We start from the raw sequence: 27,897 nt of genomic DNA, 5'->3' as shown, positions 1-27,897 counted from the left end.
AAGATGAATTGCTCTGATACCAATATGTTAGAACTTAGAATCCAATACAGATTCAATAGGAATTGAATTTAAAACTTTATTGCTATTAATCATTTTCGATTACAGGTTAAGAAATCGAATTGAATGATTACTTCAATTCGATGAATACAATCTCTCTCTCACCAATCTGCGATCTTATCTCTCAAGAATGCATCGAACTGATTTACAACAGAAACTAACTGACTTTCCCGTCCCACTTATTTCCTATTTATATGACTCCCTTCTACCTTGTGGCCCCCACTTTTGGTTATCTTCCCGCTAGCTTTATTCTTCTTCCTTCTACTATATTGATGAATTACCAACTTATAATCTCTCTTGCTTGAATAATCAGTTAGTTTTGTCCTACATGTTACTAACTCGAGAAAAGTTCTATTATTCTCAACATCATGCTTAATAACTTGCCAAACAATCTCAAAATTCAAGCACATTCAAGTAAAAGAAGACATATTTATGTCCATTAGGCTTGAAGTTGTGCAAACAAATTATCCAACATGGGAAAATAAAGAAAGAACTATATCGCACATTATCGCTCATTCTAGTATCCTTTCATCCCAATATGCATATGAATAAATAGAAGCACACAGAAGAAATCCCAGCTCTACATTATACCTTCACAATAACTAAAATGGAGGCTAAATGAATATACATCTTACATTATATAATGATTGATTACATACATACCTTCAACCAAAAAAAAAAAGACTGCAGCACTGATTTTCTACTTCTTAACCAGTGAGAATAAGATTGGCAACTCGACAATCAAACTAATTAGGATTGAAGGATGCAATACAATAAGAATGTCAAGGAAGAGAGAACTCAAAATGACTCGATATTTTCTTTAGCCAATCTTCTCTGTGTTTGTGTCATCTGAAGGCCATATAACAGTCTGCATAAGTCGTTCTCGCATTAATTCCACGTTTTCATCCGAGATCTCTTGGTATATTTCGGCGTGGTTACATTTCTACACCACAGAAGAAATAAATTTTTGCAAGCTTTTGTTTCCATGTATATAAATACTGGTCTTCCTATAATTAAAAGAACATATAGTATTGAAAGGAAAGAAATACTATAATGATAACAATACCTTCACCCATTTTCCATAGAGGTGGAGACGTGTGATCATTACTCTTTCAGCAAGATCTTGCTGTTCCTGTCAATTAGGAAAACAATGATTCAGGTGAAGTAAAACGCTATTTTACAGCTGGAATGTGTGGAATCCATAAGTAAAAGAAATCATTTTAGTTGTGTATTTAAGCTGGTGCATGCTTTCAATTCGTTGTCAATAGTGGTTAAACACAAGTTTTGTGGGTGTAGCCAACCATCCCACATCTACCGCACCGTAAATGACCTTAAACCTTGATGCCCTAAATTTAAACTGGAATATTTGGGATTTTGAAGTAAAAGAAAATATTTTAGTTGTGTATTTAAGCTGACTTATTGTCAAGCAAAATGGCTTCAATTAGGCATAGGCCTTCGTGTAACTTGGCATGCAATTTTGAGGTTCACAGTTTTTTCTCACTCCAATATGCATTCATTTTTCACATACTAAACCTCCATCCTATAAACAAATCTTTGACTTTAGCTCTTTTTCCTACTTCTAATTTGTCAACAAATGATGGAGCTTTATACATACTTAGAACAGCTATTTTTCCACTTATTAGAGAATGTTTATGTACATGGTGCATTTCATGTTACTTAGTAGTAGGTTTAATCAATAGATAGACTATAATGAAACTTGTAGACTAAACTAGAAGTTAAAGCATAGAGACTGGTACACAATCTAACAATCATATTGAAACGTATCATATTTTGTAACATCTTTGTGCTATGGCAGGCCTTTCTTTTCTACTAATAGCCAAATGCTAAAAAGGTAACCATAAGAACTTTGGGAACAAGTTATAGTAAGCCTCTTGAAATGGTTAAAATCACTAATGCTGCACTCAAAATCATTCTAAAGCATGCCTTTATTCAACTATCAATCCAAAATATAGCATGCCCTAAAATCAATAGCGAAAAACATATGTGAAGCATCAATTAGACAAGTTTTGCTTCTCTGTACAACTAATTAGCATCCAAGTCATACATTAGTAAAGAGTAAAGAGGTCTATGGATCTCTCACAACGAAGCCATCCTTTGGTTATCATCGCTCAAGAAAAACCATCTGCATCTTCAAGGAAAAAGCTAAAGATTTAAACTCCTTTACTAACACGCCTAACTTCTCTTTTCATTCATTGGCAATTCTTTTTTTTATGATTCTTATGATCACTTGAGCCTCTTTTGTAATTTCTCTCATTAATGAATGAAGGTTACTTGTTTGTCACAAAAAAAGTATCCAAGTCATGAAGTAGGTATGAATTTTAAGAAGTACCTTTACAAGCCTGCGGATGAAATGCTTTCCATCTGTTGGCTTGTTGTTTAACACGAAACTGTGAATAAGAAAACATATGAATCAAAATTTAAGACCAAATCCATTCTAACAAGAAATAGTTTAACAGCCAAACTTGATCTTGCACGATATAAAATACTGCAACTATTTCATGCATCTATATCGAAACCAGCATATTAAACAAACTCCAGTGAAAAAAAATAACAAAAAAAGCAGGTCTCAGAGTGCAACAAAAGATAGCACGTACTCGTAAAGCCACCTGTACTGTGGGGGGTTCATTTCATACAGCTGGTTCATAACAGTCCTCACAGCTTTGTATGTAAAATAATTAAGCATTTGCTGGGCCAGAGAAATTTCAGTCAGTTCACTAATTAATTCATAGGCAAATGAATTAGCAAAGGATGGGAGAAGATAACGCTCAAGAAACTGGAAAATCATTAAAATCAAACTAAAAAGAAGTATCAACCAACAATTTGAAAATGCAGGACCTGACTATAAGTATAACAAACTTAATGAAAAGATTAAGTCTCAAGCATATCTCGTAAGTATAAAAAGAACATTTTCAGTTGCGTTTGGCATCAACCTGTTGGTTTTTGCATTGTATGTGTATCATACTGGTGGCTTTGAAAAGCCTCGTGAGTCGACTTAAGTAACAATTGTGATTATTGCTGTATCGACCAATGTAACTTTCTATTCCAATTCCTTAGCTTGGAACTATATTGGTTGTTCAGCAGTCAAAATCGTAATTTATGTATTGAAAGCTATTCTAGTAATAGGTCCTTTCGTATAGTGATTATGTGGAAGTATAAGTGTGGGACAATTTTTTGCAGTTTACAATTTTTGATTTTGCATTACTTCTTTATGTTGTATTTATGTTAATACAGTCCCCAATATTACATAAGACAGAAACTCCTCTTAACCATGGTGTAACCGGAATTTTGACTCTAATACAATTAGTTATGGTCAACCAAGTCCACAGCATCCAAGAAGTTATTTCTAGCTAGCTTACTAAAGTCAATAATGAATGCCCTCCAATTTTTGAAAGCACTAGCAAGCAAGAGAACATGTGCTAGTGCTGTTACTCTAGAGTCTAGCATGCCTTTAAAGTATTAGTAGAAAGGCCAACTTTCTCAGCTCCCTACCAAATCTTCGCATGATCATTTGGAAGAAAGGATACCCACAATTTTCCTATGCTGAGAGCCCCATCTGCATCTGAATACTTCATTACGACAATAATGGTAGCGTTGTTTTATATCATTAATGTCTATCAACATAGAAAAAGAATCAAGGAACTAGAAAGACATGTGAATTCCTAAGCTGCATACCGTAGATGAATTGTAATCTAAATCATTGCAAAACCAAAAGGAAGCCTTCCTTAGAACTCAAGGATACAGTTGTATAACCTATAGTTCAAGTAAAGTCGTCTAAAAGGAAGCCTTCCAAGAACTATAATCTCCAAAGTACCCAAAAGTATGTCTTATCAACATGAAAATAGCTCTAAATACTACACAAAGCTAGAACCACATCACAGAGTCAAAGCACTTTTGAATCAGACTTAAACCGTTAAACCGTTCATTAAGCTACATAGGATTTCTTATCCAAATTCAGTAAGATACATTTCAGCAACACAATAAACTACCAAAACGTGCTTAAATACCTATCTAAATTCAGTCTTAAGCATACAGATGAATAACGATTCCAAATTCACATTCTTACCATTTTAACATCATCAAAGTTATCTTCATACTGCCCCCCAAGTTCATCAACAACCATAAGTCTTCTATTTTTGGTCTGCTTCCTCGAACTCCTATTTATCATATCAACCGAGAGCAGCCACTCCCGGCCATTATCGACAAACGAGCTGCTTAGATCTAAGTGCTTGGGTTTCGGCAAACGCTGTCGACCCTTTGAATATTTCTTTTTCATTACAAAATCCCCACAACTTTTGAGATTGATGCTGGTTGTGGGCAAAGCATCCAAACACAAACAAGGGGAGCTATGAGAATCCACTACTGAAGAACCCACCATAGATAAAGCTCCCACCATCCTTACAGAAAGATGAAACCAGAGGAAATACGCTAATCAAAATCGACCACCCTCGTCTGTGAGTCGATTTGAGAAACAAAAACGAAACCCCTTCAATGATTTTCCGCCAGAGATTTGAAATGGGTATGTGAGATAGCTCCGAATTAGAGCTCTTAGATTATTATGTTTGGGAATTGTGTGAGGGAAAGGAGGAAAGTGGGGAGCTGTGGGAGATTTGAAGTTGGATGAATCTTAACCAGAGAATTCGGTGAGGTCCAAAATTCACCAGCTCAAAAAAGCTATTGAAAATCTTTTCCATTTTTTCTCCAAATAAAGCTTCAAATTTAGATATTTTGGATTTCGTACTTGAATTCATCTGGACGGTTTCTTGAATTTGGTGGGTTTTCTAACCATTCAAGGTTGGAATTCAAACTCCCCTCATGGTCAATAGACTCAATATGCTTTACTATGTGTGGATAGTGGATTCACTAAAGGTAAACAATGACAAATTTGCATATGAATGCTAACCAAACCTTAGTTCAATTAATATGTCTTAGTGCATTGGTCTGCTGTTTGAATTATTCAAACCAATTTATGCTAAAAAAAGTTACTTAAAATTGCCTAATAGTTCACCTTTTTTGGGAAGTTAAAATGCTTGCTTGTTGATAATTTGTATGTTGAGTACTTTTAGTTATGTTAATGATGTTGCTTTTGAATTTGTTTAACACTATTGTTGTTAGTTGGGGTTGGGGCATACATGCTACATAGTACATAGAATTGCACCTTGAGTTAACTCTAAAAAAAAGGTAATTTTCCATATTTTTATCTCAACGTCCGATACCTCCATGAAAAAATGGATATGAACGCAAATAGTTAAAGTAACTTGGTTATTTGCAAACACCTTCACACTCTCTTCATGCGGTCGTGCATTAATTTCTTCAAACCAAGTAGTTTGTTTGCTCTTACAACTACTATTGCTACTACTACTACGGGTGTAAATCCATCTCTTGGTGTTGGTTTCGAGAGAAAATATAATCAACCATAAAATTGATGCAAAAAAATGGTCATTAATTGGTTGTTATTTGTTTATATATTTATTTACAATCAAATTAATATGGATTCGATTCATATTCGAATTATAAGTCATACTCGAGAACTAAGTCATTTGGCTATATTATATATGATATAATATAATGTTGATTTAAATTTAAATTGATTTTATTTTATTTTATTTTAATTAATATATATTTAATTCCATCTCTCTTAAAATGGTGAAGATTCTCAATTAATCTTAAACTTCTCTCCTCTAGTGTTTCACGATCTCTCTTTTGCAAAATGTCTCAAAACTTTTTTCATTCACAAAATCAATATAATATAAGCCCACAATTTTTTTATGTCATTTACACCTTGAGAATAATAAAGAAGATTTCGTAGTGTTCTTGATAGATTCTATAAGAAGGTGTCCTTGAGAGATTCTATAAAGGTTAATTTTTTTTTTCTTTCCTCCTTAGAAGCGTGTTGTTTTTTATTTTTTGTTTTATGAATATTTTGTGTTTTTCAAATTGACTTCCATTTGCACGACGTTCATATGTTTCTGCTATAGGAATTTCATTCCTAGATACATGGTTTAGGACAAGTTGCATCCGTCTCAGCAGGACGTGAATTTGAAGACCAAAAAAATAATTTAGAGGTCCCAAGTCTTTTATTTCAAAATGCGTGCTCAAGTAACATTGTAGATCATATATAACCTTTGTAGCAATGACATGAGCAAAGTCACTAAAGGAAAAAAATGGCATGAGGAGTCATATGAGCGAAGAGAGCTGAGTTATGAACGATGTAAGTAAACCCAAGTTGAGTAACAGTAGAACTAAAAGTAGCAAACCAGGCACGTGGGGCTTATTTTATCCTATATAAGGCACGACGAAGAAGACAAATTATCTGAGATGGAGGAGATGTGTCTGGTGGTAGTTTCATATATACATCTTTAGATAAAATACCATGGAGAAAAGTTTTTGTCAAATCCATTTGAAGAAGAGGCCACTGTTTGGTGGCAAATACTGTCAAAAGACTTTAAATAGATGTCATGCGAGCAACATAAATAAACATTTCCTCATAATCAATATCATACTACTGAGAATACCCTTTGGCCACTAGGTGGACTTTATACCATATTCAATAGTCACATTTGAGTGAGTCTTGATTTTATAGATCCACTTACATGATAGGTTTTGTTTCAGGAGGTAGGACAACATAATTTCAAGTATGAGTCTTCTTTAAAGTTTGGAGTTCTTTAGTCATGGCTTGCTGCTAAAGGGGATTAGTACTGGGGTGTTAAATGGGTTGGGTTGGGTTGGGTTGGGTTGGGTTCAGGGGTATTTTGGGACCAACCCAATTTTTTGGATTGGATAGGTTGGCAACCTAAAGGATCTAAGAAGCATTTCATACTTCGACAACCAAATTTGACGAAAAATTTCACACGTCCAACTTTGATGATCGATTTCTAGCTCCAACAACCACCTTTGATGACAAACTCCAGCGACCACTTCCGACAACAAACTCGAGCGATCACCTTCGACAACCACTTTTTCGTGGCCAACTCCAACGACCAATTTTAGGATCTAGTAACCATCTCCAATAACAAACTCCAATGAAAATCAACTTCGACGACCACCTTTGCGATACGAGAATTTCAGGCTCTAGCAACAAACTCTTGTGACCAACTCCAAGATCATTTTCATGCAACCAACTTATGCCTCTGACAACCATCTACAACAACAAACTTGGGTGAAAATCACCTTTGATAATTAATTCAACAACAACCTTCAACTTTCGGCTCCAACAACTACCTCCACAATAAACTTCAACGAAAATCACCTTTGATAATCAATTTCAATGACAAGTGACAACCACCTCTAACAATCAATTACTAACATTTACCTTAGGCAACCAAGAACGATAAAGACCATCTCTATCAATCAACTTCAACAACGATCACATCTAACGCCCAACTTTGAAAATGATCTTGAACAACTAACTCCAACCACCAACTTTGTTGTTTATTTTCAATGACCAACTCAATCAATAATATACTATAAAAAGAAAAATGAAAAGGAACTTGGCTAACAAAAGTGCATTTAAATACAAAATTGAAATGATTAATTTGTAATGTTTAATAATCGTCTTTTATAGTAATGTGATATTGAAAAGTTGTCTAAGGATTGTCTTATAGACTTATTTGCCACAAACATCTAAAAGATCGATGGCTTTCTTAACAATAATCACCACAATCAATAAAGATGGATTGTTTGACTTACTACGTATGACTAACCAACTTAACTATTTTCAAAAATAATTTTTTTTTTGTATGAATGAAATTGGTTTTTTGTTGACCATATATACTTACACACAAACTATTATCCTTTTATTTTATTGCATTCACGTGTTAAGGATTTGAAAAAAATATGCATGTTGTTAAATGGTGGAACAAAAAACAAACCTAAAACAAAGTAAAAACAAGCAAATAATTAACTACCATTTCATACGAATTAAAATGATAGGGGAGATTCAATTAGAATAAATAATGACAGAGAGAAAATACAAAGCAACAATAGAAATAATAATTAAAAAGAAAAAAGAAATAAAAGATGAAATTCATGAAAAAAATTAGGAATAAAATTTCTTCAATTTTCTTTTGTTTTACATTTTATTTAGTGCAAGAAATGTAGTTGATTAATTGTTGTTTATTACAAAAAAAAAAAAAAATTCATATTTTATTTAACGAAAGATAGGTAGAATTATTGAATAAAAAATCTCAAAAACAAAAATAGGTATAAAAATATATTATCTAAAATTCAAAAAATTGTAAATATTGGAGAATTCAAATACATGAACTTAAACAAAACAACTCTACGTTACCCAGCACCACACAGAGTCTCTTAGTGAGCATACCAATAATATACTAAAAAAAGGTTTTGCAAAATTCAACAACAAACTAGTTGTATAGACTAAGGGTTCGTTTGGATTGAATTAAGAAAAAATGGTTGTCAAGAAACTCATTTTTGTTTAAACTTTTTTTCTTTCTAAAAATGGTTTAGAATTCACTCAAAAATCTATTTTGAGTGGTTTTCAAAATAACTTGTTTTTTAAATTAAACACTTGAAAATGTAATCCAAATACATTATAAATTTGAAATGTATTGAAACTACGAAAATTAAAATAGTAAATGCAAACGAATCTACAAAAAAAAAAAAAGTTTGAGGTTGTTTTGAGATAAAATAATGAGGTTAGAATAATGGAGGGTTTAGTGAGATATTTAATTTTATAAGCAAATTGTTTTTCTTTTTTCTTTTCTAAATTAATTGGATTAATGTTGAGCATTAATTATATTAAGAATCACATTATGCTTTAGGTGTGTGTTTACTGTTTAGGGATAATGCTACCTGCCAAACCGTCCATAGTGCCTTATCAAATAAACATTTACTTAATTTTTCATTGGATACCTTTACTTTTATAATAAACTTTTTAAAATATAAAAAATTGTAATTTATTATTTCAATATAGTAATTTAATTAATAAACAATAATTCCTTTTTTTTAAAGAAAAATCTATACTAATCAGCCATTGACTTCGTAATATCAACCAATTCACATTCACTTTCACTACTTTATGTAGCAATCATTCATTTTCTTAGATTTTGATTGGCATAGATTATAGTAAATTAATAATTAACTTGTGTTGTAACTCTCTTTATTCACACCTACTTTTTTTTCTTCAGGTTTTAAAGCTTAGAGAATTATATTTTTCTATTACCTTGTGTTATATTTCATTTGCTACGTTATTTTTTTTTGTTTTGTTTGATAATTATTCAGTGAAATTTGATAACTATTTTTTTTTAAAAAAAAATTAAACATACTTTCTTCCATTATTTTTACTATAATTTGTATAAGTTCTTTCTTAACTAAATTTAGAAAGAAAGAAAAAACACGTATTTTAAAATAATTTGTTTTTCTAGATTTCATATTTTGACGAGCTTTTAAAACATCAGTACAAAAAATGTTGAAGTAGGAGATATAAAGATACTCAATTTTGAAAACCAAATACAAAAAACGAACGGTTACTAAGTCAGATTTTAGTTTTTAATATTTTGGGTTTTCTTTTTTAGAAATGAAATCTATTTTCCCTCGATTTCTTGTGAACATTTATATCATTCTTAAGTACAAAGGTTTGAATGCGTAGCTAAATTGCAAAAACAAACTACTTCTTTTTATTTTTCAAAAGTTGGCTTACATCTTGAGAATATTAGTAAAAGTTAGAAATAAAATGACTTAACTTTTAAAAACTAAAAAAACCAAATAATTACCCCTTACCATTAGAATGAGGAGAGTGCTCTCAACCTAGAAATATAAATCATATGCCAAATAGAACTTATCTAAATTGCACTCGTTTTCTAACAATCTATCAATCACAGTGAAAAAAAAATATTTATAAAAAAGCAAATAAGAGGAATTGTTATAAATAACAAAAAAGAAAAAAAAAATGATACAATTTACCAGATATAGTAAAAATTTGTAATGAGAGAGTTTGATGAATTTTGTTATATTTTGTAAATAGTTTAATAATTGACTATTTTTTAAAATAACTTAGAAGATATATATTAATTTATTCTACTCATTTTTTTAACCAAATATTAGATAATAGATCTCTAATTGTCACTCTAAAGTTTAATGGTTTGATTCTTCGTATGGAAACATATGTATGGATTACATCACAAATTACAAATACAAAATACTGATATTCAAAAAGTTCATCAATAATATATATATATATATATATGTATGTATATATGTAAGCTAAGATATATTCTTACCCTAAAAGCCAATTTTTACCCACAATATGGTTTTCTATGGAGAGAGAGAGAAAAAAAAGAAAGAGCATTAGTATCCTCTAATTGAAAAAGGAGAATTCAAAAACAATGATAACACATTTCAAAATATGACATAAAGCAAACATGTGCCTTTGTTTTCCCTCCCTTTCACTATATAACAAAACCCTCTTACATATTAACCCCTCTCTTCTTCTTCTTCTAAAAAAACTCTCAAATGGGTTACTCTATTTCCTTCCAATACTAACAAAATCTCACAAAAAAGAAACCATTTTTCAAAGAAATTCAAAGCCTTCCACATTTGAGTTCCATGGCTTCCAAAAGAGGAGAAGCAAGAAGAAGAGCAAGAAAAACAACAACGACCCAGTTGAAGAACAAGAAGATCAAGAAGAACATCAAGAACAACAACATCAAGCTAGAAGAAGAAGAAATTGAAAAAGGTACAAGTTCTTCAACAACCATTAATTTTGAAGAAAAATCAGTTTCAAGAAGAAGCTGTGATTTTGAAGAAGAAGAAGAAGAAGAAGAGTGTTGTAGTACTCCAAAAGCAGAGAGATTCAAAATCCCAGAAATCAAAATATGTCCACCCGCTCCTAAAAAGCGAAGGCTTTTTTCAAATTCAAATTCAAATTGTTCTTTACAAAGACCTTCTCCTATTGCTTTCTTTGCTTCACCAGATATAGAGCTTTTCTTCTTCTTCTCTTCACAATGACATTTTATATTTACCAATAGCTAATTTCTTTTTCCTTTTCTTTTTTTTAGTACTCAAATTAGCTTCTGGGTTTCATTTCTCTCAAAAAATGAGAGAAAATGTTGTTGATAAGAGAGTATAAGAGTTTAGAAACAGAGGAGGAGTTTGAGTTTTTTTTTATTTTATATTAATGACCAGAAAAATTCAGCTTTTAGTTTTACCAAAGGGCTGGTTTTGTATATGTAATTTGTATAGCTATGGCTATGGGGAATGGCTATGGCTAATTAATTAGCTATGAAGGTTTTTAATTAGTGTTTTCTTTTTTATTTTGATGATTTAATGTAATATTTCTGACTTTTATTAATGAGTGTGGCAATGTATAAGTGTGTGTGGTTTTGGGTTTGTGCTGTTTTGTGATATCAGCTTTTGAATAATTAGTCAAGATGAGAAAAGTTAAGGGCCCAAGACAAGGCTTTTTAACAATATTTTGTGTAAAAATCTCTCTCACACATTCTCTTTTCAACCTTCTAATTACCTATTCAATGTTCTTGTATTTCACTCATCATTATTATTGTATGTCACTTTGTTTCGATTGTATGTCTACTTCTATTTCTAACAATTTAGCTCTACAAAAGTTAATTGACTTCCTATCAATTACATAGTTTGATTATGTGAGTGAGAGTAATTATAATAAGATTTTTAATACTATAATTTCTTTTAGAAAAAAATATTCAAAAACGAGAAAAGGACTTATTTATTAGAAAAAAAAAATAAGTATAAGGATCAAACTATTAGTAAAGTTAAAGATAATATGTGAGTAAAGTTCCATATTTAGCTAGATGAAAGGATGATCGTGAGTATATAAGGTGCGATAAATATATCGTTGATGGTATGCGGTCTTTTGAGTGAAACAAAATATAAAGCTATAAGGACGTTTGTCTACAAAATGAACTATATGATCATATCATTGTTGAGATAATTGGAGTCCAGAGAGAGATTATTGTCCTTAACAAATTAGTATTAGGGTATGCTTCAACTTAGTCATGTCAATAGAATTCTTGAAAAGTTTCGAATGTATTCTACGGTTGAGTTAATTACAAAATGACCATGCAAAATCAAAATTAAACAAAACTGGTAACTTACTACCAAAGTAGAGAATACCATTGTGAATATACCATAAGATCAATAGTTGTCTCTCCTGAATAAGATAGTGTGAAAAAGTTTTAGTATTTATTTATTCTTAATATGGATTCTCTTCTTAATACTTTGGTATATATTTGATTTAAAAAAAATAAATAAATGAAGGCCAAATATGCAAAAGATTTGGACCATTTACTTTGTGTAGTCCTTGAGATTAAAAGATGTATCTTTCACACTGATCAAGATTGAGAAAAGAGAAAAGAAACTGTTATATTTGATGCTTCAAGAACCTGCCATGCAGAATATAAAAGACTTCCACAAAAGGTTTTTCTTACACACACTACTTTTGGAAATGCTTTCTTCTTGGGTGAGAGATTTTCATTTCATTTTAAATCCTTATTATTATTGTTCTTCCCACACATTTTTGTTTTTTCTCTCATATATGTATACATGCTTTGGAGTGATATGTTCTCCAAATATAACAAGAACTTTCAATCATCTTGTTTAAAAGATTTATGAACTTTAAAATTTATACTACTTTTCAGCTTAAGAGATCCAAAGTAACCGATTATGGAAGAAACACGGTTTCTAATAATAGTGAACAACGGAAGAAAAGATGTTTATGGGTTGTGATTTAAAAATGAAGTGTGTGTGTGGAAAAAGACATGGATTAGGGTTGAAAAAGAAGGAAAAGGGGGACAAGAAGAGCAGAGAAGTAGTGTGTATGAGTTTGCTTTTTTATATTTTGAAAACAAATAATACATATATACACACACACACATATATATATATATATATATATATATATATATATATATATATATTGTTTGGAGTTAGGGTTTTGGAGTTTGGTTGATTAATGAATGTGATGTGTGTTTGTGATGAGAAGACAAATAACCCCATAAGAGAATCCTATGAAACGACTCGTGCGGCTTCTCAATCATTCTTTTCTCAATTTTACACTTATCCTCTCTCCTACCATTTTTCTTCTTTCTCTCATCATCATTTTTCATCTCTCACTTTTTCTCTCTTTCTTTTTTACCATCAACAAAAGAGATTCCATTTATTCCCTTTCTCATTTAATACCCACCAACTTCCAACCACTAAACTCAACTATATTATACTATTTCTTCTACTTCAACTTTCAATTATAATAGTTGGTATATGTTACTGGTAAAACCTTCAGTTAACTGCAGTAATGCTATTTCATATCTCTCTCTTTTTTGTTAGTGTGTTTACTCTTCTACTTATATCCTCTTTTTATTTTTATATATGTTTACCGTTTCTTATTCATACTAAAATAGTCTACATGTTACCATACATATTATTATAATCTAAATAAAATTGTCTACATCTTGAAAACACACTATTATAACCTATTGATTATGATAACCAACGTAAAATCCCAAACACTTGCTTTATGAAAATTACGATTGTTTTCTTACATTTTCTTTATCATGGTTTTCATGCTTCTTAAGTAGAAACAATACGATGAAATTCTTAACTAAATTCTAAAAAGATCAACAAGATTCTAAAATTTAATATTTTTTGTTTTCAAAACTTGGCGTGGATTTCGTGTAAGTATATATATTTGTTTAAATTTCCTAGCCTTCTAATGAGTTTTTTCGTGGTTGTCTTAGAATATGTTTCAGAATGTTCTCGTTGCAGTAGTTGTCTCAAAGGTTGCAGATTCTACAAAATATTTCCTTCTATGCTTGGATGCTTTTCTTTTCCAGAGCTCTAACGATTTGATTTGTAGATTTTTTTTTTCTTTCTTTGTTGTGCTATTTCAGCTCATGAAGCATTCACCGGTAGGGTTATCGCATATGTTATATCACTTGTTCTCTATTGTGAATTCGACGCAACTTTATGTTTAATTTGAAGCAAATTAGATCGGTGAGTAGTTTGTTGAAGACTACATTCAATCCAAATATATTACACTACTTTAGGGGGAGCTTAAAGATTTGTTCTTTAGAAGGAAGTTTTCATACACTTGGAGGGATTCTAAGTTACTCGAGTGAAGAAAAATCCTAAAGAGAGAAGGAAATATAACCTCAAGTGAGGAGTCTAACACACTATTAGGAAGAGCCTAATTAAAGTTCTTCACTACTAATAGTGACATACTTAGGGGAGCTTAAATTTTAAAGTGAGCGAGTCTTGCATCTAGGAGAGCCTAGATGTTCACTGAGTTAGCTCTATGGTTATTACTGTAATCTTGAGAGTATACAGATAAGTACAATGTTGTAATCGTTTGACTCAATTATATTAGTGGGTTATGTGTCCTAGGCACGCTAATCCAGATGTAGGTGTTATATCACCGAATTAGGTTGCCAACTCCTTGTGTGTTATTATTATTTTTCTTTTTTGTTATTTTTATTATTGTTCCTATATTTACTCAGACTTGTTGTGTGATAACTCTATTTATGGAAAAGAATTCCTTTATGAAATTTTAACATACTTAAAAAGTAGATAACATATGGAAAAAAAATCAATGCACTTGAATCATTAGTGTATAGTTTAATTTTCAAAAACTAAAAAGTAATACCTAAACTTTTATTTGATAACTATTTAGGTTTTTGTTTTTAGGCTTTAAAAATTAAGCCTATAATCATCCTTCCACTTATAGATTATTTGCTCTGCATGTATTTATAAGAACGTTTTAAAAAAAAAAAGTCAATTAATTTTTAACACAAAAAAAATGTTTTTGAAAAACGGTATTTTTAAATATAGCAAAGAAATTAAAACTATTTACAAACTATAATAAAATCATTAAATTCTCTCTAGCTCATTTGATTTTTCTTTGTTATAATTTGTAAATAGTTTCAATTTTTTTTTTGGCTATTCATTGACATTTTCTCTTTAAAATATTATTTTGTTTTTTAGATTTGACTAAAAGTTTAACGACTTAGTATAAAAGATATAAATAAAACATTATATGAAATTGAAAGAAAATATAATTAATTTTTCTTTTTAATAAAAAATTATTTACCAACTCAAACATCAAACTTTTACTATGGGAAAATAATAATAATAAGAATGAATAAATATTTGACAATTAGGATGGAATTTGAATCTCTAACTTTTTTTATAAAAAAAACTATAATATTATACTCAAGTTGACTAATTATCATTTATGTACTAATTGTTGCAATATAATTGGAATTACTTTTCTATAGGTTGAGTTTAGTTTCAATATAATTATTCATTATACTCATATAGAAACTATTTTAATTTGAAATATGAAAAAATGAATAAAAATATTAAAGTCTATTTGTATAAATTATTGAAGTAAAAAGGACTAAACTGAAAAAGGTTTAAATTAGAGGGAGGAATAAGAAAATATAGTAGTCAAAGAAGGACAGATGACAAACTTACTTTCTTTTCACTAAGTTTCTTCTACACTGCAATATTTTTCTTACCAACCTTTTGTCTATCCACATTTTTCCTCTCATCAATCTCTTACTTACACACATTTTCTCTTCACAAATGGGCCCTCATATAAACGACTACACTTTTGAATTTATGTACCCTTTTTTTTTTATCTAAGTTTCAAGTAAAATTATACTCCTATTTAACTTATTTACTTATTTCACCACAACCTCAAAATTATTAAAAATATTTACAATTGATAACTATAATTAATTACTTTTTATTTTTGATGTTCAACAAAGTTTTGTTATCATGTATAAATAAGTTAGCCCATTTTACTATATTTAAAAAATATAAATATCCTAAAATTTTAATTACCTATATACTTACAATTAATAGAAAAACCCCTTTAATTAATTGCATTATATATATATATATATATATTAATTCATTTAAATTTAAAAATTAAATAAAAAACACAATCCAAGTTAATCCGTGTGAAACAACTTTTGTTAAAAACAATTTCACTTGGCTTTTCAATTTGATTTAGCAATATATATTATTAATTGTCTCTTGTACTATTGAGAGGCAAAAAAAAAGGGAAAAAAAAAAGAAAGAAAAAACAAACATTAACATTGGAATGAGGGAAAAAATATGAGACATGATGGGTTTAAATTGTTCTTTAATTACTAATTAGGGTTTTGAGTACTGAGTTTTTCTTCTTCTTCTTTTGATAATATCAATTAATTAAATATGCATATGGATTGGAGTTGTGTGTATGTTTTAATTAATTAATTTAAAGTGGAGGAAAGAGATTCCTTTTCCAATTCCAACAATGAAACCTTATGTCATCAATGGCCAAAGCAATCAACTTTTGCTTTGGTGATTGAAATAAAGTACATTTCTTTTTTATATCTCCCTTTTATTAAACCATTATATTTTCATAACATATGGGGTCTTATTAATGTTCCATAGAATCCTAGGTTAATTAACTCTTTTAAAGCTTTTCTTTTATTTCCCTAATCCCTTCTCTCAAAAATTCATTACTATCAAAATATTGGAAACAATAATAATGTCATTAACAGTTTTATATATGTTATGGTTGATATTGCCAAACTAGCTACTTTATTTTAACTCTCAAGTTCATCCTTTCAAGTTATGGCTAACCAAATTTTTATGGAAGATGACAATTTAATGTTTAATAGTTTATAATCATATTTAATGTTAGTTTAAATTATGCTCATGGTATTAGTCGATACATAATAGTTTTTTTTTTTTAGAAAAAGGTTTCTAATTAATAACATTATGTTATAAAATGTGAAAAATTATTCATATTGTATTTTGTGTTGTATGTCTTACGAATTTACAAATACAAAATACAATAAGATTTTGGAGTTCACTAACAATAACGTCTTGACTACGTTCACGATAACAAAGTTAAACCGAGAGCAAGGGTTCCAAAATGATATATATATATATATATTTTTAACATTTTTAATTTCTTAATCAAAGTTTTGTGATTTAAGGGTCTGACTTTGTTGGGCCATTTTGGCTTTTATTTGTTGTGTTTTTATTAAGTTAAGCACTTGTTTGTTTTTATCTCTTTGAGTCAAACTTTGTTTTTGTTTTTCCTCCAAAACCCTTTTTAGATCTCAGAAAGATAATACCCTAACAACTCTAATATTTTATAATTCAATGTAAGTTTTAGATGTATAGTTTTCTTTTTGTTGTTATTATTAATTTGTGAACAAATTTTATCATCTTTCATTCCATCTTTTAAGTATTTGAAAGAGTTTGAATATTCAAATGAAAGATTAAATATGCAACTTTAAAGAAAGTTGTTTGATGAGAGGATAACGATTGAGATTTTAAACATAAAAAAAAAAATCAACATAAAAAGTGGATAAAAGTTCAAATTAACTTATATTCAAGTACATGAAAATTTCAAAAACTTAAAAATGTATATACTATGTTTAAACTATACCAATAATGAAAATAGTTAGTTATAGAAACCCCATGAATTAGTACCACTTCAATCTAACTTATACATTTATTCATTTCGAAAGTTAATTGTACGTATGAAAATTATTTTAAAATAATAAAACTGTAGAACATTTTATTTTATTTTTAATTCATGATAACTACATAACCTAAAAATTGGATTCACAAGTTTAATTTATTTAGTAAATACAGATTTGAAAAAGTACTTTTTGTTTGAGGAACATATCTATCCACTGATATCACAAACCACATCAAATTAGGGTTAGAGAAACAATGATTTATTTTCTATATTATTGTGGTAATTCAAAAGTAAATGTACTATGACTTGTCAACAATCAAATGTGTATTCATTAGTTGATTGAAAACTTAAGGAGAAAAAAAGAAATTTGAAGTTTCTTTTTTATTTTATTATCATTATCATTATTATTAAATTTATTTTGGGTGGAAAAGAAGAGAGAGGGTGTGAGGTGTAGTGTTAGTGGTGGTGGTTAAAAAGTTTTTGTATTAAAAGAAGCAAAGGGAGGATCCTAAGCTTTGTTTAAAGGAAGAAAAACAAAACAAAAGTTACTATACAAAATATTAATTTAGGGTTGTCTTTGTCTCCTACCTGTCTTCTTCATCCATTTGGTACCCCTGCCCATCCCATTTTGAACAAACTAGGGTTGCATTTTAGCCTCGAGACCACGACTCCTACTAACCCGAACATATAACTTCAGTACTTAAAAGTATTTCTAATTCCCATTCATTATGAACAAAGAATAAAAATTTTCAATTTATGGTTGATTTTAATCGGTATACCAATCAATCAAATCATATTGTTTATATATTCAAATCATTTGAATTAGGAGTTTTTTTTCCCTCACTACACCACAAACGTATGAAATCAAACATTTTTCTTTCATTAAGTGCTCATGATTACCATATATATTTTTATACGGTATCATATTAGAAATGATTATCTATCGTAACCCTATCGTGATAAAAGAGAAATTCCACAACCAACTTTGACAAGAGTAAGGGAATGCATGTAAGCATTTTATAATGTCTCGCGTTAGGGATGAACATGTGTAGGCTTGATGTGATGACCATTATCACTATTGTGATCCCAACTTTAATGTTCTCACCCAAAAATACGCGACAAAATGTGAGAAAAAATGAGGAAAACACAGTCGAACTTTTGTTTAACGCGATAGAAATGACCATAATATTAGGGCTATTATAGACATGATCATCTCTAACATGATATGTTTATTAAATGTGCAGTAGTACACTTTGAGTTAAGCAAAAGGTTAAATTACCTATGTTTGTAAAAGAGAGAATCATTAATCATAAACACATCTATAAATGGATAAATAAAACTCTATATATAGAAAAATATCATTGCTAATTGATTTGTATTACAAATGTTAGTATTTCACTTCTATATTGAAAGTTATTGTCTAATGTGTATTTTTCTTTAAATATCAATATACTTCGTTGACACAAATAAGTAATGTGTATATATTCTCGATAAGATGTTAAAATATTCAAAAATTTGATTACGTATATTATTCAACGGGAAAAAGGAAAACTATTCTTTTTCAAATAGCCAGCTGATCAATAAAATAAAAAAGTGTATATTCTCTGCTGCAAATTTGAGTTTGAATCCATTCCTAAAAGAAATTACTTGAAAAAAAATATATTTATACACAAGAAAGTTAAAATAAAATTTAAAAAAAGAGAGAAAATTACAAAAGGAGAACTAAAATTTTAAACTTTGGTATAACTAATTCTGTAACTTTAATTTTATTCGAAAGATTAAAAAGAAAAAATAAATTTATACATAAAAAAAGACAACTAAAATTTGGAACTTTTATTTTTCTTTTATAATTTTATATATAATATTAAAATTTGAAACTTCTTTGCCGCTTATTTCATAATCATTATTCCATTTAAAAGATCATCTTTAACAAAATTCCCTAAAACAAACTTACACTTTTTCTCTTAATATTCGTTTTGACCATATACATATATATATATATATATATATATTTCTTTCTAACCATTTTTAATCAATACATTCATCATAACTTGATAGATACATAAACATAAATCCATTTCTCAAAAACTTTGATCTCCATGGACAAGAATGTTTAGAATCAGCCTTTTCCATCAAATTATAAAGTAAAGTATTTTCTTTTCTTAACATAAATTAACTCTTTTTATTATAAACCTCTTCAAAATATTTAGTAAAATATGGTGTGTGATAGTTGTTTGATAGCATTAATTACTTGTTATATTTGTTATAATCGCATTATACATTGGTTTTGACAGTTTGGTGGTTTTATTTATTTATTTATTAAATTGAAATAAAGGGAAAAATAATATTGATGAGAAGAGAAAATAAAGTTGTCAACTTTAGTTGTCATGAGATGGTTGGAAAAATAGTTGGAAGAGACCTTTTTGATAGGTCCAACATTGTTTAGGCTTTGCCTTACAAAGCAAAAACTATAGGGAAAAAGAATTGCCTTGTCTTTCTTTAAGACCATGACTTGCATTAAATTCTGTACTCACAACTTTGATTGACTCTAATGTACTAAAATCATCCCATCTCACATTTTTTTAGGCTTCATTTTCTTCTTCTTCTTTATTCTCAAATCTAAATATTTTCTAATCAATAACTACTAACTTACCTTATAAAGATTATGTAATTCAAAAATCTATGATCACTTGAAGTTACTTTTATCATTGGATTAGGACGACCCCAAATGTATAGGCCTAAGCCCAACATCTTTAAGTGATTATATTTATATCTTAATCGAGTTTTAGTAGAAGACCTCCTCTTTCTTTAGACTACTATATTTTATTTTTCATGGAATTTTATTTTATTATTGTTTTAATTACCTATAAATAAAAGGGGAAAAGGTTTTGAAGAATTTAAAATAATTGATTGGAAAAAGTAGTAAAGTTGAAAACAAACTAAAGTTAATGACACATGTATTAAGTCAAAAATTAAATGTAAAGTAATGGAAATGTTGAAGATGCGATCATATCATTGTAAGCAACATCAACATCTTTAATTATTTTGAGAATATTTTAAATAATATGTTATGGTAATGAGTCAAGTTGTACCAAAATCCTCTTATTACATTGCAAATAGGACAAAAGTTAGGCGACTAATTAAAAGATTGTATTTATTTAAAATGTTACAAATTTTTTTTGAATAATCTAGACACACAATTCGGTGAATGAAACACTATTACGATTTTGTATCTTAAAGTCAATAATTTGATCTTTGTTCTAACATTTGTTGATCTCTTTAAAGAAAGAAAAATAATGGTTCGTTTGATCTACACTATCGGTGTTTCTTTTTGCTCACTCATCAACCTTCAATTCACCTAGTTCTCACTGAAAAACAAGTAGGTAAATGGTATTAATGAAATTAATTAGTTTTGAAAAATAAAATTGATTATTGAAAATTTACCCTTTCAAAGAGTTACTATCAACTTTAGGTTAGACTTAGTCAATTTTTCTTGTATTTTACTGAAATTGAATTCTAAATTAGGATGAGATTATTGTTTCCTCATATGTATGAAAATACTTGTAAAAAAACAGGAACCAAAAGGCTTCTCTTCTTCAACAATGACTTAGAGAGAGTTTAGTTTGTCAAATGAACAATAGGGATTGCTTAATGGTTTAACATTCCATTAATTTTTTTAGTACAATAATTGTACTTGAAAAATCAAACCTCAAATCTCTATAATACTATACTTGTAAAAGTTGATATAATTCCAACATGAATATTGTAAATGCAATAAAGTTGTTATTGAGGATTTATTAAATAAAGATGTTATTGGAAAAATGATTTGCTTGTTGTAAGTTTGAATCCAATGAACAAAGATCTCATAGATCTAGTATGAATACTAATGTGGCCCTTTTATTGGAATTGAAATAAATTGAAACAAAATGCCAGAAGACAAATCTAAATATGGTAATGATGATAGTATTCAATAAAACAAACACCTATATATCCCGGGGTTTATTTTGATTTACTTTTAATTAACACTCAATCATTTTCATCATCCATATTATATCATTAGAAAATTACAAACAATTTCTTAATCGACCACGTCTAGAGACTACTACAAAAATTGAATTACTTGACATTAATACAGTGTCATGTAAATCTATACTTGACGTTTTAAAAAGCGTCAAGTAATCGACTGTCAAGTATAGTTCTATTACTTGACACTAAAAAAACGTCAAGTACTCTATTGCTTGACATCATTTTTGTGTCAAGTAAGATAGTATACTTGACAATATTTACACGTCGAGTAAATTATATACTTGACTCTATTTACCTGTCAAGTGAGATAGTATACTTGACACTATTTACAAGTCGAGTAAGATATATATTTGACTCTATTTACCTGTCAAGTGAGATAGTATATTTGACATTATGTATATGTCAAGTAAAATTTTATAGTTGACACTATATATCCATCAAGTAAAATGGTATATTTGACTCAAATAAGATAGTATATGTGACATGTATTTAATGTCATGTATACCATTTATTAATATATTAAATATACTAAATTTTTCTTTTTTCATTTTTTATTTCCTGCATTACATACATTTACTTCAATAAGACATATCCATAAACAAAACAAATTCTCCAACGAACAATTACACAACAAAAAAAAGACAAAAAGTTTAGTATAATATGTAAACCAACAATAATTTCATTATTCTCAACAATGTCATCAACAATTACACAATTCCAATCCAATATAGCCAACTAAAATTTCCTATATGTGTCCTATTCCAAAATATTAAATGATAATAGTTGTCTTATATAATCAAAATTGAAGCCTATCCCCATATATCTTTTGCCCTCATAATGGCTATGAACAAAACGTTTCCACAAAAAAGGTTATGAGCATTCCCATATCTTAGCCATTTACAAAATTAACATGATCATATCTAGGTGTGTCTATCATATGTACCGAGCTAAAAATCCAGCCCACTCCCCTCGTCTATCCAATTCAAGCTGTGTGTATGGGCTTCTTGTATCAATCTATAAAACATAAAAAGTAGAATACACTTTGTAAAATATTTGAGTTAGTCATAATATACTATCTATAACTTTACAATGTAAATAGTTTAAAAACATACCGCACCAGTGATAATGTTTGTGTCCTTAGTCACAATTTCTTGCATGTATCTCATGACATAATATCCACATTCAACCGTACCTACTTGTAAAGAACACTATAACACAACCAATTAACAATGCATATATATTATATTATGTGCTAGATTAAAATAAAAATTATTTTATAAATATATTTACATTTACCAATATATGCATGATTGGCTACCATAGCAGGATAGCCACACATAATACAACTTAAAATATACAATAACTGTGTAATATATACATGATTGGCTACCAATGCTACGGGGCTACCAAGGCTACAGGATAGCCACAAGACCAAGGCTATGGGGCTACCAAGGCTACAGGATAGCCACAAGACCAAGGCTATGGGGCTACCAAGGCTACATGATAACCACAAGATAGTATGACTCAAAATATACAATAAGTGTGTAGTGTTTGCATGATTTCCAAATGAGAAGGATGATTACATACCTCAATCATATTGTATACTTTTTCTTTCAACTCAGTCGGCACCAGCTTCCAAGATGCATGTGTAATTGGGATATGATGATGCACACAAGATCAATTCATTACTCATTACTATAAAAAAAAAATGGCATTCAAAAGTATGAATCTTACCAAGAGTAAATATACCAATTCATTACTCATTACTATAAACAAATCAATATGATAATTATAACCATAACGACAACAAATTAATTACGGTCTAAAACATCGTCCAAGAGTCACCCTTAATTTTTCATTACTCATTCCTGTAAAAAAAACAACAATAAAGAAAAATGATGGTCTTCTCTATTTGTCAATTAGATTATACCATTTGTTTACGAATTTGAACATAAACAACATAAACATATAACACAAATAAATATAAATATACGAGAGTCATTCTCAATTTTCTTCTCTTTGTGTTTTTCTCACTTTGGGTTTACAATATCATCCTTAATTACAAGATATAAATCAAATTCAAGGGAGCATTATTCATTGAAAAATGTTAAATACAATAAGAATGAGGAGCATAGAAACCTTTGAACGCGGAAGCAGTTCGGCGTGCGGAAGCAGTTCGCCGTGCGGAAGATGTTCGCAGTCGTGGAAGTCGTTCACTGTGGAAGTTGTTCGCTGCGTGGAAGCCGTTCGTCGGGTTGAAGCTGTTCGCAACGGGTTGAAGCTGTTCGCCAGGTGGAAGCTGTTCGCCGGGTGGAAGCGTTCGTCGTGTGGAAGCCATTCGCCGTTTGCCACTCTGTGTTGTGTGGAAGTCGTCCGTCGATTCGAAGAAGTGGTCGTTCGCCTGTGTTGTGTGGAAGCGTGGAGATGAGAATAGGGTTTCATCGTGGAGACGTGAGGGATTACTAAAAATAGGGAAATAAAAGATTTTAATATATTTACTTGATATTTTTAATTAAATGAATTTAATAAATTTAATTAAAATATTTCAATAAATATATTTGATAAACTTTTCAAAAAATTATTTTTTTTCATATATAAATATAAAATAAAACAAGCTTTTTTAACAATATATAAATATAAATTTTTTCCATATATATTGTTTTAAGGTTAAAACTTGAAAAGCAATAAATTTTTCATCTTTTCATTGGATACCTTTTTTAACAATATATAAAAGGAAAGAAGTGTTATTGAGGAAGTTGAAAAAAAAGCCCACTAATCATTTTTAATAATCAACATGAAAATTTCTATAGAAAAAAATGGAAGAAACATTGAAAAGAAAAGAAAATTACATGAGTTTTTGTTAACTTTTGAAGAAGATCCATGGATTGATCATGAGAATATAAAGATTTGAGATGAGGAATATTTTTTGAATTAGGAAAGAAGGTTTTTATAAGAGAAATTAGGAATTGATAATAGAAAATAAGTTGAAACGGTCAAAATTAGAAAACAATGGATTTGTACCTTGTTTTCAATTTGTTATTATTATTATTTTTCTTTATTTCTTAGTTTTTGATAATATTTTTTTTAATTATATCATTTAAAAAAAAAAATAAATAGAGCGGTTTGTGAGTTTTTGTTTCAATTTATTTGTTTTTATTAATTTATTCTTAATTTTCGCTATCATTAAACAATTTTCTTAAATTATGTTTTAGGTTTCCAAGATCTTCAATCTTTCCATAAAAAGAAACAAAAAAAGAAAAAAGAAACCCTAAATTATTTTGATTTTAATTTTTTTGGTAAATAACTGAATTGAGTTATATATGCTCACTTTAATAAAATGATTTTTTTATTAAACAAAACTTCATAAAATCACGAGAACTTAATATTATATCACTTACCAACACAATATTTAGATATGCATCTCCTGGATATCACCTATTTTTGTCTATCAAATTGTCTAATCATGTCACAAAATTTGTAATTTTTTTTTATGTGAGTAGTGATAAATGATGTGTAAAAGTAAATAATTATGGAGATATACCAATAAATTGGATCTATTATTAATCTACACTACAAACTAAAAACTAAACAATGGAAAAAGTTGATCCATTTAAAATTTATTAAAATGTTTCAATAAATTTCATTAATAATCATTTCAATAAAATATTTTAATGAATTTCTTTGATGAAATATTTAAATAAATTTATTTAGTGAAACAGTTCAACAAATCTGTTTTGGTAAAATATTTTAATGAAAGATTTCAATAAATTTATTTAATTATTTTTATTAATTTTTTTAATAAATTTATTTCATAATATTTTCGTTAAAGTTTTTAACAAATACATTTAATAATGTTTTCATTAAAATATTTTAATATTTATTAAATAAGCATTTCATCAAAATACTTTGATAAATTTACTTAATGAAAGATTTCATTAAAATATATAAATTTATTTATAAATTTTGTATAAAATATTTTAATAAATTTATTTAATGAAATATTTTCAATAAAATTGTTTAAAGGAAAGATTCAATAAACTTATTTTAATGAATTCAAAAAATTATTTTAGTGATAAATTTCAAAAAATTTATTTAACAATTTTTTATTAAAGTATTTTAATAAATTTATTTAATAAACTTTTCATTAAAATGTTTTAATAAATTTATTTAAAGAAATGGTTTCAATAAATTTATTTAAATAAAATATTTTCAATAGGTTTATTTAAAAGAAAGATTTTAATAAATTTAATTTAAGTAAAGATTTCAACAAATTTATTTTAGTCAAAGATTTGTAAAAGTTTGTTTTAGTGAAAGATTTCAAAAAATTTATTTAATAATATTTTATTAAAATATTTTAATAAATTTATTTAATGAGTTTTTCATTAAAATATCTTAATAAATCTATTTAAGGAAATATTTTCAATAATTCTATTTAAAGGAAAATTTTCAACAAATTTATTTTAACGAGAGATTTTAGTAAATTTAATTTAATGAGAGATTTCAAATTATTTAAGTGAAAATTTTCAAATGATTTATTTTCATAAGTTGATTTTAAAAAAATTATTTTAATAAGTTGATTTTAAAAAATTATTTTAATAAGTTGATTTTTATACTTTTTATTTTCATATTTTTAAACGTTTTATATTTGACATTTTGGCAATTGACATTTTAAAAGTGTTAAATAAAAAATGTTAACTATATTTGACGTTGTTTTCGCGTCAAGTAAATGTCCACTATACGTGACATGAAAAAAACGTCAAGTAAAATCTCCACTATATTTGACACGAATAAACTGTCAAATAAATCTCCACTATATTTGACGCGAAAACCATGTCATATAAAAGTTAACGTAAAAATTTTCTTTTTTAAAACCATACCTGACATGTTTTTTGTGTCAAGTAAATGTTCACTACTTTTAACTCGAATAAAATGTCAAGTAAAATCTACTTTATACTTGACGCAAAAAAAAAAAAAAAAACGTCAAATAAAGCTAACATAAAATAATTTTAAAAAATTCGTGAAAACTTCATATTTTTTAAGACTATACTTGACGTTTTTTCTTTAACATAGTTCATACTTGACGTTTTTTTAATAAAAACGTCAAGTATGTAAAAGTTGCTAGCGTCAAGTAAACCCATTTTTGTAGTAGTGACGTTCTATGATTCGATTCAATTTATATGTCTAGATGCAGCATTCTAAACATGCAAATCGATAAGCGTTAATATTTGGGGCAAAAAAACTAAGTCACTCAAACAAGTAGGAATTACCCATTGAACGTTCAATGCGGATTTAATCCTAAGCTAATAAGACACAATGCCATTAGATTGGAACAACCTAATCAATGAGCAATTCTAGTTTTAGCTTTTGTGACCTTTGACTAACAATTCCATATTAAGATTGAATCTGTGACAATGGATTAAATATATATGGCTAATTGTCAGTATTCCCAATTACATTCAATCACAAATTAAACCAAGGAATGAATTCAATTGTTCAAAAAGTTTCCTAAAAGATAAAATATTCAAAATCTCAAGCATGTCAATCAAAAGATAAATCCTATATATCTCTAGCTAGATATAAGTACCTTAGCTTTGATGTAACACCAAAAGCATCAAATAATATCCAAAAAAGCCTTCGAAACAACTTAACAAAAGAATGTTAAAAAGATGTCTCGAGAGTCCAAAAAAGTGTGTCGAAAAGTCTATATTTATAGAGTTGGCGGCTTGGGCTTTTAAGCCCAAAGTTTGGAGCGCCGCAACGTTTGACCTTTTACACGAAATTGAAGCTCTCTACCTTTTGGTGTTGAGCCTAGCGCCATGGAGCGTCCAGGCTCCAACATGCAAAACTTTTGTTTCTTGCTTCGATCATGACACTTTAACATTCAATTAAGCTCAACTAATCCCTAAATAAACATTAAAGCCAAGAATAACCTGAATTAAACTCAACACCGATAAAATTACGGAATAAAGACGTAAAATACTAGAATGACCCCAATTAAAAGAAGAATAAGATAATGCATTCTCAACACTATCAAATACTAGAACATTATTTGACATAAAAGTATATGAAGTTCAAATAAATAGCCAAACTAGTCTATAGTATAGAACAAGACTTGATCCTTTATTTGACATAAAAGTATATCAAGTTCGTGTTTAAAATCAATCAAGGGTAGTTTGAATTTTGAACTAAAAAGTTGTATTTCATTAAATCTGTATTTTTTCAATTGTTCAAACATGTTTAATCTTATAAATTGATTGCATTTAGAAGATCCAAATTGCTTTGTCTACCATGTTGTTTTAACTATATCAATTGGCATCTAA

At 28.5% G+C, this 27,897-nt stretch overlaps 1 protein-coding gene and 1 long non-coding RNA gene across 2 annotated transcripts; both read right to left on the bottom strand.

Moving 5' to 3' along the window:
- Window positions 1–578: 578 nt before the first annotated feature.
- LOC101213099 (chaperonin-like RbcX protein 2, chloroplastic) lies at window positions 579–4,878 on the bottom strand. The gene is made up of 5 exons (XM_004138986.3): window positions 4,142–4,878; window positions 2,673–2,764; window positions 2,408–2,465; window positions 1,124–1,189; window positions 579–1,000 (listed from the first exon to the last, which is right to left on the bottom strand). Exons 1-5 carry the CDS (start codon window positions 4,469–4,471, stop codon window positions 878–880), a joined length of 669 nt encoding a protein of 222 aa, XP_004139034.1. The 5' UTR covers window positions 4,472–4,878; the 3' UTR covers window positions 579–877.
- A 17,382-nt stretch (window positions 4,879–22,260) lies between these two features.
- On the bottom strand, window positions 22,261–24,118 carry LOC116401735. The gene is made up of 3 exons (XR_004214071.1): window positions 23,165–24,118; window positions 22,690–22,785; window positions 22,261–22,591 (listed from the first exon to the last, which is right to left on the bottom strand). It is a non-coding gene; the product is annotated as an uncharacterized LOC116401735 (long non-coding RNA).
- Between the last annotated feature and the right edge of the window lie 3,779 nt (window positions 24,119–27,897).

Source organism: Cucumis sativus, chromosome 1 (assembly GCF_000004075.3).
Source record: "Cucumis sativus cultivar 9930 chromosome 1, Cucumber_9930_V3, whole genome shotgun sequence".
NCBI lineage: Eukaryota > Viridiplantae > Streptophyta > Magnoliopsida > Cucurbitales > Cucurbitaceae > Cucumis > Cucumis sativus.
The sequence above is the reverse complement of the archived record's forward strand: the minus strand, read 5'-3'. Positions and strand labels throughout refer to the sequence as shown.